The 14,381-nt window shown below is 39.2% G+C and overlaps 1 protein-coding gene across 1 annotated transcript in view; it reads left to right on the forward strand.

The window, feature by feature from the left end:
- The first annotated feature begins 12,368 nt into the window (after window positions 1-12,368).
- LOC106578815 (netrin receptor UNC5B-b) overlaps window positions 12,369-14,381 on the forward strand; it is a 182,025-nt gene continuing 180,012 nt past the window's right edge. Inside the window, exons 1-2 of the mRNA XM_045702314.1 lie at window positions 12,369-12,694; window positions 13,062-13,235. Of these exons, the coding sequence (XP_045558270.1) occupies window positions 13,145-13,235 (91 nt within the window). The 5' untranslated portion in view covers window positions 12,369-12,694; window positions 13,062-13,144. The remainder of the gene's footprint in view (window positions 12,695-13,061; window positions 13,236-14,381) is intronic.

Genomic DNA, 14,381 nt, shown 5'->3' on the forward strand with positions numbered 1-14,381 from the left:
AAACAGTCTATAACTTGGGTGACTGGAGTCTCTGACAATTTTATGGGCTTTCCTCTGAAAGCTTTCCTATTATATAGGTCCTGGATGGCAGGAAGCTTTGCCCCAGTGATGTACTGGGCCGTACGTACTATCCTCTGTTGCTCCTTACAGTCAGATGCCGAGCAGTTGCCGTACCAGGCGGTGATGCAACCGGTCAGGATGCTCTCGATGGTGCAGCTGTAGAACCTTTTGAGGATCTGGGGACCCATGCCAAATCTTTTCAGTCTCCTAAGGGGGAAAAGGGGTTGTCGTGCCATATTCACAGCTGTCTTGGTGTGTTTGGACCATGATAGTTTGTTGGTCATGTGGACACAAAGGAACTTGAAACTCTTGACCCGCTTCACTTCAGCCTCGTCGATGTTAATGGGGGCCTGTTCGGCTCTCTTTTTCCTATAGTCCACGATCAGCTCCTTTGTCTTGCTCACATTGAGGGAGAGGTTGTTGTTTTGGCACGTAGAGTCAAGTAGAGTCTGATTTTGCTGTGATCTGACAGGGGTGTCAGTGGGCTGACTGTGAACGCTCTGAGAGACTCTGGGTTGAGGTCAGTGATAAAGTAGTCTACAGTACTACTGCCAAGAGATGAGCTATAGGTGTACCTACCATAGGAGTCCCCTCAAAGCCTACCATTGACTATGTACATACCCATCGTCCAACAGAGCTGCAGGAGTTGTGACCCAATTTTGTTGGTTATGTTGTCACAGTTGTGCCTTGGGGGACATATGCGGGAGGGAATGCAGTCACCTCCAGGTAGGTGTTTGAGGGGGTGTTGGGTTCTTGTCCAGTTCTGGTATTTAGGTCGCCACAGACTAGGACATGTCCCTGAGCTGGGCAAATTGTTGAACTCCCCCTCCAGGATGGAGAAGCTGTCTTCATTAAAGTATGGGGATTCTAGTGGGGGGATATAGGTAGCACAGAAGAGGAACGTTTTCTCTGTTGAGATAATTTCCTTATTAATTTCAAGATGTAAAATGTTTGTGTTTTGATTAATTTAATAGAGTGAGTTAGGTCTACTCTATACCAAGATATCATACCCCCTGAGTCTCTTCCCTGTTTCCCTACACCTGATAGTTTGGTGGATGGGACCAGCTCTCTGTAACCTAGATGGCAACCAGTGGGTCCATCTCCTTTATAACATGTTTCTTGTAGGATGAATGTCTGTATTTCCAATTTATAGATGAAGTCTGGGTTCCTGCTCTTTAGGCCAAAGGCAGATGACCTCAGACCTTGTATATTACAGGATGAGATAGTTCTCATGTTAGCTCTCTCTCTCTCGCTCTCGCCCCCTGCTCTCTTTCTCTCTCCCTCGCTCCCTCCCTCTCTCTCTCTCTCTCACGCACGCACACATGCACGCTCTCTCTCTCTCTCTCTCTCTCTCTCTCTGTTTTGAACATATAGGTGATATCGCTCTCTGTTTCTCTCTCTCTCTCTCTCTCTCTCTCTGTTTTGAACATATAGGTGATATCTCTCTCTGTCTCTCTCTCGCTCTCTCTGTTTTGAACATATAGGTGATATCGCTCTCTGTTTCTCTCTCTCTCTCTCTCTCTCTCTCTCTCTGTTTTGAACATATAGGTGATATCTCTCTCTGTCTCTCTCTCGCTCTCTCTGTTTTGAACATATAGGTGATATCTCTCTCTGTCTCTCTCTCTCTCTCTCTAGTGAGTTGTATAATATATAAGTTGCCACTCGATTACTTCTCCTTTTGTCCTCCTTTCTTTCTTTCTTTCTTTCTTTCTTTCTTTCTTTCTTTCTTTCTTTCTTTCTTTCTTTCTTTCTTTCTTTCTTTCTTTCTTTCTTTCTTTCTTTCTTTCTTTCTTTCTTTCTTTCTTTCTTTCTCTCTCTCTCTCTCTCTCTGGCGGATGTCTGCATCTCTAATTAGTGGTTGTGGTAAGGTACAATAACTCATGCAGCTGTTCCGGTGTTCAAAGGGACAGTACAGTGGTGAGTCACCAATTCTATTAGACATGCACAGACATACCAACACAGATACATGTGGACACACACAGACATGTAAACAGAAAATGCAATAGCAGTAGTCGAAAGAGAAGGAGAGAGAGAGAGATATCACCTATATGTTCAAAACAGAGAGAGAGAGAGAGAGACAGAGAGAGAGAGATAACCTATATGTTCAAAACAGAGAGAGAGAGTGCGAGAGAGAGAGAGATATCACCTATATGTTCAAAACAGAGAGAGAGAGAGATATCACCTATATGTTCAAAACAGAGAGAGAGAGAGAGAGAGAGAGAGAGAGAGATAACCTATATGTTGAAAACAGAGAGAGAGAGAGAGACAGAGAGAGACAGAGAGAGAGATAACCTATATGTTCAAAACAGAGAGAGAGAGAGAGCGAGAGAGAGAGAGATATCAGCTATATGTTCAAAACAGAGAGAGAGAGAGAGAGAGAGAGAGAGATAACCTATATGTTGAAAACAGAGAGAGAGAGAGAGAGAGAGAGAGAGAGAGAGAGCAAGCGTGTGCGAGAGAGAGGGAGGGAGCGAGGGAGAGAGAGAGAGATAGCGGCAGTACATAATAATACAATATAATACTATACAATACACAATGCGATACACAATATAATATAATACAATACACAATGCAATACACAATACAATGCAATACATTACACAATACAATGTAATATACAATATACAATACAATATAATACACAAAACAATATAATATAATACACAATACAATACAATATAACACACAATACAATATAATACAATATAATACACAATACAATATAATACACAATACAATATAATACAATATAATACACAATACAATACAATACACAATGCAACATAATACAATACAATACAATGTAATATACAATACACAATACAATACAAAACAATGTAATATACAATACACCATACAATACAATGTATTATACAATACACAATACAATATAATACACAATACAATACACAATACAATACACAATACAATACACCATACAATACAATGTACTATACAATACAAAATAATACACGATACAATAAAATACACGATACAACCCATAATAAACATACAACAACACCCCTCAGGGGTGCGTGCTCAGTCCCCTCCTGTACTCCCTGCTCACTCATGATTGCATGGCCAGGCACGACTCCAACACCATCATTCAATTTGCCGATGACACAACAGTGGTAGGCCTGATCACCGACAACGATGAGACGGCCTATAGGGAGAAGGTCAGAGACCTGGCCGTGTGGTGCAAGGACAACAACCTCTCCCTCAACGTGATCAAGACAAAGGAGATGATTGTGGACTACAGGAAAAGGAGGACCGAGCACGCCCCCATTCTCATCAAAGGGGCTGTAGTGGAGCAGGTTGAGAGCTTCAAATTCCTTGGCGTCCACATCACCAACAAACTAACATGGTTCAAGCACACCAAGACAGACAGTCGTGTAGAGGGCACGACAAAACCTATTCAGGAGACTGAAAAGATTTGGCTTGGGTCCTCAGATCCTCCAAATGTTCTACAGCTGCACCATCGAGAGCATCCTGACGGGTTGCGTCACTGCCTGGTATGGCAACTGCTAGGCCTCCAATCGCAAGGCACTACAGAGGGTAGTGAGTACGGCCCAGTACACCACCGGGGCCGAGCTTCCTGCCATCAAAGATCTTTATGCCAGGCGGTGTCAGACAAAGGTCCTAAAAATTGTCAAAGACTCCAGCCACCCTAGTCATAGACTGTTCTCTCTGCTACCGCACGGCAAGCGGTCTAAGAGGCTTCTAAACAGCTTCTACCCCCAAGCCATAAGACTCCTGAACATCTAATCAAATGGCTTCCCAGACTGTTTGCATTGCCCCCCCTCTACTCTGCTGCTACTCTCTGTTATTATCTATGCATAGTCACTTTAATAACTCAACACCGGTGTCCCCGCACATTAACTCTGTACTGGTACCCCCTTTATATAGCCTCCACATTGACTCTGTACCGGTACCCCCTGTATATAGCCTCCACATTGACTCTGTACCGGTACCCCCTGTATATAGCCTCCACATTGACTCTGTACCGGTACCCCCTGTATATAGCCTCCACATTGACTCTGTACCGGTACCCCCTGTATATAGCCTGCACATTGACTCTGTACCGGTACCCCTGTATATAGTCTCCACATTGACTCTGTACCGGTACCCACTGTATATAGCCTCCACATTGACTCTGTACCGTATCACCCTGTATATAGTCTCCACATTGACTCTGTACCGGTACCCCCTGTATATAGCGTCCACATTGACTCTGTACCAGTACCCCCTGTATATAGCCTCCACATTGACTCTGTACCGTAATACCCTGTATATAGCCTCCACATTGACTCTGTGTAACAGTGTAGGTTCCGTCCCTCTCTTCGCCCCAACCTGGGCTCGAACCAGGGACCCTTGCACACATCAACAACTGACACCCACGAAGCATCGTTACCCATCGCGCCACAAAAGCCGCGGCCCTTGCAACGCAAGGGGAACAACCACTTCAGGTCTCAGAGCGAGTGACGTCACTGATTGAAACGCTATTAGCGCGCACCACCGCTAACTAACTAGCCATTTCACATCGGTTACATCTGTACCGTAATACCCTGTATAAAGCCCCGCTATTGTTATTTACTGCTGCTCTTTAATTATTTGTTATTCTTATCTCACTTTTTTTAGGTATATTCTTAAAACTGCATTGTTGGTTTGGGCTTGTAAGTAAGCATTTCACTGTAAGGTCTACACCTGTTGTATTCGGCGCATGTGACAAATAAAATTGGATTTGATTTGATTTCAATACACAATACAATACAAAACAATATAATACAATACAATACACAATACAATATAATACAGTACACAATACACAATACAATGCAATACAATACACAATACAATACACCATACACAATATAATACAATATAATACACAATACAATATAATAACAATACACAATATAACACACAATACAATGCACAATACATAAAACAATGCAATATATACACAATACAATAAAATACACACTACAATATAATACAATACAATACACAATACAATACATAATACAATGCAATGCAATACACAATACAATATAATACACAATACACAATCCAATACACAATGCAATACAATACACCATACAATATATAACACAATACACAATACAATACACACTAGAATACAATGCAATACACAAAAACCAATACAATAAAATACAATACAATACAATACACAATGCCATATTCAATGAAATAAACACAATACAATATAATACACAACTCAATACAATATGCAATGCAATACACAATACAATGCAATACAATACGCAATACAATACACAATACAAAATAATACAAAATACAACACAATACAATATAATACACAATACAATATAATACAATACAATATCATACATTACAATACACAATGCAATACACACTATAATACAATACAACATACAATACAATATAAAACAATACCATAGACAATGCAATACAATATACAATACAATACACAATACACTACAATATAATGAAGTACTACTTTAGTAAAGTACAAAAGTAAAAATACTTTCAAGGACTACTTAAGTCGTTTTTTGGGGTATCTGTACTTTACTATATATACTATACTATACCCCATACATTTTCCCTGACACCCAGTTGTACTCGTTACATTTTGACAGGCAAATGGTCCAATTCACACACTTCTCAAGAGAAGCTCCATGGTCATCTCTACTGCCTCTGATCTGGCGGACTCACTAAATACACATGCTTCATTTGTAAATGATGTCTGATTGTTGGAATGTGCCTCTGGCTATCCGTAAATAAATAAAAACAATAAAATTGTGCATTCTGGTTTGCTTAATATAAGGAAGTTAAAATGGTTCATAATTTTACTTTTACTTTTGAAACATAAGTACATTTTAGCGATTCCATTTAATTTTGATACTTAAGTTTATTTAAAACCAAATACTTTTAGACTTCTCCTCAAGTAGTATTTTACTCGGTGACTTTCACTTTTACTTGAGTCATTTTCTATTAAGGTATCTTTACTTTTACTCAAGTATGACGATTGAGTACTTTTTCCACCACTGAATATTATACATAATACAATATAATACACAATACAATACACAATACAATTTAAGACAACACAATACAATACACAATAAAATAAAATACACAATATAACATAATACAATATACACTGCTCAAAAAAATAAAGGGAACACTTAAACAACACAATGTAACTCCAAGTCAATCACACTTCTGTGAAATCAAACTGTCCACTTAGGAAGCAACACTGATTGACAATAAATTTCACATGCTGTTGTGCAAATGGAATACACAAAAGGTGGAAATTATAGGCAATTAGCAAGACCAATAAAGGAGTGGTTCTGCAGGTGGTGACCACAGACCACTTCTCAGTTCCTATGCTTCCTGGCTGATGTTTTGGTCACTTTTGAATGCTGGCGGTGCTTTCACTCTAGTGGTAGCATGAGACGGAGTCTACAACCCACACAAGTGGCTCAGGTAGTGCAGCTCATCCAGGATGGCACATCAATGCGAGCTGTGGCAAGAAGGTTTGCTGTGTCTGTCAGCGTAGTGTCCAGAGCATGGAGGCGCTACCAGGAGACAGGCCAGTACATCAGGAGATGTGGAGGAGGCCGTAGGAGGGCAACAACCCAGCATTCATTCAGATCTAGGATGTTTTATTTTAGTGTTCCCTTTATTTTTTTGAGCAGTGTATTTAAGTGATAATGCCCTCGAAGCCGGTGTTTTGGAGGATACATTGGCATGGGTGTTGTTAGGCCTGAGACAAAGTCAATGGCTTCAAGGGCATTATCACTTTTATACAACGGGTTACCAACATATTCAAATAATTTTTTACACATTTACACAAAACCGTTATCTTGATGAATTTATTCATACTATTTCATCGTTCCACAAGATATAGTCCCGACACGAATCTAGAGTTGCTACCCAAGCTGGCTGGTTGTTCATTCTATCAGTTCGGCTGCCAGAGATGCGACCCAGTCGTTCATTCTAAATGTTCCATTGCCATACTGGCTGGCAACGTTCTTATCCCTTGCTTGCTAGCTAGCCAACAACGGCTAACTTACAGTCACGTCAAGCATTGCAGCCAGAATAACAACAAATTAGATGCATTTGCGTTTTTTTAAGCTGTTTTCTAGTGACATTTATTTGAATGAATCCATAACAATGATCTAATGATGTGCGATTCTGCCTGGAATAGAAAATGTGCTCTCTCGTCAGGACACTGTTGTTTAGAGGAGCTAGCCAACAACACAGCTAACACAATCACTTCAAACTGAAGCTGGAAAGACTGCAAACTAGCTGCACTTCATTCTGTTTTACCTGTTTTCTATTGATAGTACTTAGTATATATCAATAAAAATTATGCTGATTCATGATTTCAACTGGCTGTTACGGTCGTCGTAGTGAATGGACCAAGGCGCAGCGGGTACGTGAATGCTCATATTTATTTACAAAATAAAACACAAAAAAACCAATGACCGGACGACAAACAGTCTTGTAGGCTCACACAGCAGTACAAAGAACAACCTCCCACCATTCCCATGACAAACACATTCCTAATTATAGGACCTTCAATCAGAGGCAACGATAGACAGCTGCCTCCAATTGAAGACCCCAATCCCAATTACCTAAACACAGATCTAAACACCCTAGAACAGACATAGAAATATACAAACATAGAACAATGACCAAAACACCGGAATACATAAATCAAACACCCCTCTACATACACACACACACCCCAAACCATATGAAACAAATACCCCCTGCCACGTCCTGACCAAACTATAATAACAAATAACCCCTTTACTGGTCAGGACGTGACACTGGCTGAGAAAAGCTGCCTGCTTTTCTGTCTCGTCCTGACTCCCGACACGTTCATTACTATGGGACAGCTGGAGAGTGAATTTGAATATTGAAACAATGTTGCAAATGTCGGTGAGACAGTCTGCAAGGTTTATACAAATCTCCACTGTTGAAAACTAAATGTTAGTCTAAAAGAAATGTGAGATAATGTCTAGATGTTTTTTATAGTGGAGATCAAGTTTATAAATTGCCTGGCTGGGCTGATGAGACAGTGGATTGCGCAGTCAGATGGAACAGAGTGTCACGTCCTGACCAGCAGAGGGAGTAGTTGTTTAGTATTTTGGTCAGGACGTGGCAGAGGGATGTTTGTTTTGTATGGTGGTGGTTTAGTGTGTGTTGTAGAGGGGTGTTTGATTTAGTTGTTCTTGGGTTTTGGGTGTATGTTCTAGGTTAGTATGTTCTAGGTTATATTTCTGCATTCTGTCTAGTTTAGGATTTCTATGTTTAGGTTTGGGTGCTGGACTCTCAATTGGAGGCAGGTGTTTCTAGTTGCCTCTGATTGAGAGTCCTATATAGGGGTGTGTGTTTGTTTGGTAGGTTGTGGGTAGTTATCTTTTGCATTGCTGTCTGTTCAGCCTATGAAACTGTCATCTGTCGTGTTTATTGTTTTTTCATGTACATCATATTTAATTAAAATGATGTGGAGCACGCAACCCGCTGCATATTGGTCTGACAGTGATTTCGAGATATCTTCAGATGAAGGTGAAGATCGTGACACAGAGTAAATAGGCATTTTAACATCATAGATTTAGCCGGTGGTAACTTGTGGAATAGACACCAGCTTGAATGTGGTTTTAATCAACAGTATTCAGGATTAGACCCACCCGTTGTATAATACACAATACACAACACTATATAATACAATATAATACACAATGTAATACACAATACAATATCATACACAATACAATAGAACAAACAATAAAATATAATACACAATACAATATAATACACAATGCAATATAATATACAATACAATACAACATAATACTGTCACGTCCTGACCAGTAAAGGGGTTATTTGTTATTGTAGTTTGGTCAGGACGTGGCAGGGGGTGTTTGTTTAGAGTGTTTCGGGGTTTGTTGGGCTGTGTTCTTATGTAAGAGGGGTGTTTGTTTTATGTGTTTCGGGGTTTGTGGTTTATGTTCTATGTTAGTATATTTCTATGTTCGTTCCAGTCTTTCTATTTCTATGTTTAGTTAATGGGGTTGACCTTCAATTGGAAGCAGCTGCTCCTAGTTGCTTCTAATTGAAGGTCCTATTTAAGAGGGGTGGTTTTCTGTGGGATTTTGGTGGGTAGTTGTTCCTTGTTTAGTGTTTGTGCACCTGACAGGACTGTTTCGTTTTGTTCTTTTTTGTATACGTATTTATTTGTTTCTCATTCTTCAAAATAAAAAGAAGATGAGTATACATATTCCTGCTGCATATTGGTCAAATCCTTACGACAACTGTGACAAATACACAATACAATACACACTACAATATAATACACAACACAATACACAATACAATATACAATATAATCACAATACAATATAATACACCATATAATATAATAAACAATGCAATACATTATTATACACAATACAATATCATACACAATACAATACAATATAATGCACAATACAATACAATACACCGTACAATATAATACACAATACAATACAATACACAAAACAATATAACACACAATACAATACAATACAATACACAAAACAATATAATATATAATATAATACACAATACAATATAATACACAATACAAAACAATACAATACAAAACAATACAATATGATATAATACAATATAATAGATTACACACACACCAATAAAACACTCTGATGTGTGATTGATGCTTATTAACTGCTGGACAAGCTTCATCATCACATTGTTATTTGGGATGAAGCAAGTCCACTCAGTCCAAGGGCATGGCAATGTTACCAGTTCCCCTCTGTTTAGCACTGTGTGTGCGTGTGTGCATGTGTGTGCGTGTGTGTCTGCTCTCTCTTAACAACAACCAACCAGTGGACCACTGACTGACAGACAGTCACAAAAGGACGCCATCATCACAAACCTTATTTGGCCCTGTGGTCTTGTGTTCACCTGTCCCCAGTCCCCTCCAGGGAGCTAGTCAGGACTGACAGCACAGTGACCACATCATAGACGTCATGTCATTTAAATTAATGAGCCTTGGGGGGATTATTGGCTCTCTACATCAGAGACAGAAACATGTATGAAATGGTGCTCTCTTGTGGCGGCAACGGTGAAGGAGTATTGAATGAACAGGAGTTTACTCTACGCAGGCAAGAGAAAAGGACATTTCTCCATGGCACACCCAGTTTGTTGCCTGGCTACCCAGACTCCTTGCTCCCCAGTTTGTAGTGTATGCCACAAAGTTAGTGTGCTTCTAAATATGGTTTAGGTCAACATAAAGATAAGACAGGGACTATTCTACATAAAGATAAAACAGGGAGTATTCTACATAAAGATAAGACAGGGGATAATCTACATAAAGATAAAACAGGGTATAATCTACATAAAGATAAGACAGGGGATAATCTACATAAAGATAAAACAGGGTATAATCTACATAAAGATAAGACAGGGGATAATCTACATAAAGATAAAACAGGGTAAAATCTACATAAAGATAAGACAGGGAGGATTCTACATAAAGATAAGACAGGGACTATTCTATATAAAGATAAGACAGGGGGTATTCTACATAAAGATAAGATGGGGTAATCTACATAAAGATAAGATAGGGGGTATTCTATATAAATATAAGACAGGGAGTATTCTACATAAAGATAAGACAGGGGGTATTCTACATAAAGATAAGACAGGGAGTATTCTACATAAAGATAAGACGGGGTATTCTACATAAAGATAAGACAGGGGGTATTCTACATAAAGATAAAATGGGGTAATCTACATAAAGATAAGATAGGGTGTATTCTATATAAATATAAGACATGGAGTATTCTACATAAAGATAAGACAGGGGGTATTCTACATAAAGATAAGACAGGGAGTATTCTACATAAAGATAAGACAGGGGGTATTCTACATAAAGATAAGACAGGGGGTATTCTACATAAAGATAAGACAGGGGGTATTCTACATAAAGATAAGACAGGGACTATTCTACATAAAGATAAGACAGGGGGGTATTATACATAATGATAAGACAGGGACTATTCTACATAAAGATAAGACAGGGACTATTCTACATAAAGATAAGACAGGGAGTATTCTACATAAAGATAAGACACAGGGTATTCTACATAAAGATAAGACAGGGGGTATTCTACATAAAGATAAGACAGGGACTATTCTACATAAAGATAAGACAGGGGCTATTCTATATAAAGATAAAAGGGGGTATTCTACATAAAGATAAGATGGGGTAATCTACATAAAGATAAGATAGGGGGTATTCTATATAAATATAAGACAGGGAGTATTCTACATAAAGATAAGACAGGGGGTATTCTACATAAAGATAAGACAGGGAGTATTCTACATAAAGATAAAACAGGGATAATCTACATAAAGATAAGACAGGGAGTATTCTACATAAAGATAAGACGGGGTATTCTACATAAAGATAAGACGGGGGTATTCTACATAAAGATAAAATGGGGTAATCTACATAAAGATTAGATAGGGTGTATTCTATATAAATATAAGACATGGAGTATTCTACATAAAGATAAGACAGGGGGTATTCTACATAAAGATAAGACAGGGAGTATTCTACATAAAGATAAGACAGGGGGTATTCTACATAAAGATAAGACAGGGGGTATTCTACATAAAGATAAGACAGGGGGTATTCTACATAAAGATAAGACAGGGACTATTCTACATAAAGATAAGACAGGGGGTATTATACATAATGATAAGACAGGGACTATTCTACATAAAGATAAGACAGGGACTATTCTACATAAAGATAAGACAGGGAGTATTCTACATAAAGATAAGACACGGGGTATTCTACATAAAGATAAGACAGGGGGTATTCTACATAAAGATAAGACAGGGACTATTCTACATAAATATAAGACAGGGGGTATTCTACATAAAGATAAGACAGGGGGTATTCTACATAAAGATAAAATGGGGTATTCTACATGAATATAAACAGGGAGTATTCTACATTAATATAAAACAGGGGGTATTCTACATGAATATAAAACAGGGGTATATTCTACATGAATATAAAACAAGGGGTATATTCTACATGAATATAAAACAGGGGTATATTCTACATAGGCGCCTTACCTTCACACAAAATCAGTTCGTCTACTGCTAAGGGCTAGGCTAATATACTCAATGACTCACTGAATCCATGAGTCTGTCGTGTGCGATTCCATGTTTTCCAGCTCTCCTCCTCTCCTTCTCTCTGCCTCCTTCTCTCCTCCTCTCGCTCCAACTCTCTTTACTCTTTCTCCTCACTTCTTTATTATCCACAAGTCTTGGAGGGTGATGTTCAATGATTGGCAAGTTGGGGAATCGGAGATTGGAGGCTTGCATTTCTAATCGGCGTTCATGTTTAGCCTACACCTTGCACACCCACTGAGCCGAGAGGAGCTCCAGGGTTGATGACCGTTGGCAGTAGCAGCGGACCGAGACGACCGAAACAAAGTCGATACTTTTTTTTTATACGGATTTAACGGGGAAATTGGCTAGTGCTCAAGTAGGGTCTAGAGGAGAGCGCATCGGTCAAGCATTTTTCGTTTTCGTACGTGATTTCTTTATTATTACTTCGCGTCAGATGTTAAAATATTTGGAGCTCTGGCTGATATACGAAACTTTCTTCTGACTTGTCCTGTCAGCGCTTCTTCTCTGGTTCGCCTTTTACCCGGACTCGACGGGAGTTGGAAGTGATAATATCTGGAATACTGTTCCATCAAATTGTTAATGTTGTTAATCCGGAGTTATTGGTGTTTTTCGGGGTCTTCTCTGCGATTTACTGTATTGGAGGAACTCATAGCAAGAAATAACATTTTAAATTTATTTTATTCCAAGGGAGAAAGGATTTTATTTGTTTATTCCATGTTGGTTTATTTATTCCAGTAATCTAAACTACGTGTAGCCTATATTTTAAGGGACACATTGAAGAGAGTGGAGGGGCGACAACCACGGCATCGAGAGCACCTGGGACGTATCGCCGTGGCGTAGCCCGGTAAAGATGCTCTCTGTTCGGATGCAGCGTGACCAAGGACTCGGTCCTCTACTGGTTCTCCTTGTTCTCACCAGTGGATATCTCGTCTCCGATGCCGGTAAGGAAAGCTTTATAACTTTACCTTTATAACGCGGGCTATGTGGGGCTTTTACTGGACTGTGTTGGGAAGGGAAAATGACTGTCAATCATAAAAACAATGCATTGTATTCCTATGGCCCGTAGGCTGTATGAAATGCGCAGCATAGATTGTTTCGACACTTTATACACAAGATTGCCTTGTTACCTGTGCCCTGCCCTGTCCTGATAGCGAGAGCCCGCTCGCCGTGAGCACAATCCCATAGCAATCGAACATTTAACTATGTGTATTTTCTTCGCTATGTAGCAATATACGATCTATAATATTGTCATAACACAGTGGACAATGAATTCCACATATTGTATAAACAAATATGATTAAATCCTTGTGGGATTATTACGGAATAAAATGTGTTGTGGACCTTACATATTGTAGTTACCCCTAAAATTCTAGTTGACACTACAAAACATTATTTTAGAAATAAGATAATATTTTCGATTATCTGCATAAGAGGAACAACTTCGTTTGAACAGCTCTTGGAATGTGATAAAACTAAGCAAATGTCTGGTCAAATAGAAAGAGACGAAAGGCCTTTTGGAACAGTCACATTGGCGTTTACAAGATTCCATCATACAATGACGTTTGCTTAGGCATTGTTTTTCATCATTTTATTTCCGCTTTAGTCTTTCTTGTGTCTCCTGAATTTTGAACAGGCATGGTTTCGACGGCGGACATAGATAGTGTGCCCATCCCCTCCTCTCTACTCATAACTGAGACATGATGAATCAGACAAGAGAGAGAGAGAGAGAGAGAGAGAGAGAGAGAGAGAGAGAGAGAGTTTAATTTTTTTTTTTTTTTTTGTCTTCTCACTTTTGTTTATTGTTTATTTCACTTGCTTTGGCAATGTAAACACTTGTTTCCCATGCCAATAAAGCCCCTTTGAATTGAATTGAGAGAGAGTTGTGTTTTTCAGCAGCATGAGCCTCCCAGTGTGAAGGGAGTAATTAAGCTTTAGCTCGATGCCTTCTTGGCCTCCCTCCCTCCCTCCCTCTATCTCTCTCCCTCCCTTCCTCTCTCTCCCTACCTCCCTCCCTCCCTCTCTCTCTTATACTCCAAAAGAGAAGAAGAAAAAGAACCAGCCTAACTTGTAACATTTAAAAAATAAAA

This window comes from Salmo salar, chromosome ssa19 (genome assembly GCF_905237065.1).
Source record: "Salmo salar chromosome ssa19, Ssal_v3.1, whole genome shotgun sequence".
Lineage (NCBI taxonomy): Eukaryota > Metazoa > Chordata > Actinopteri > Salmoniformes > Salmonidae > Salmo > Salmo salar.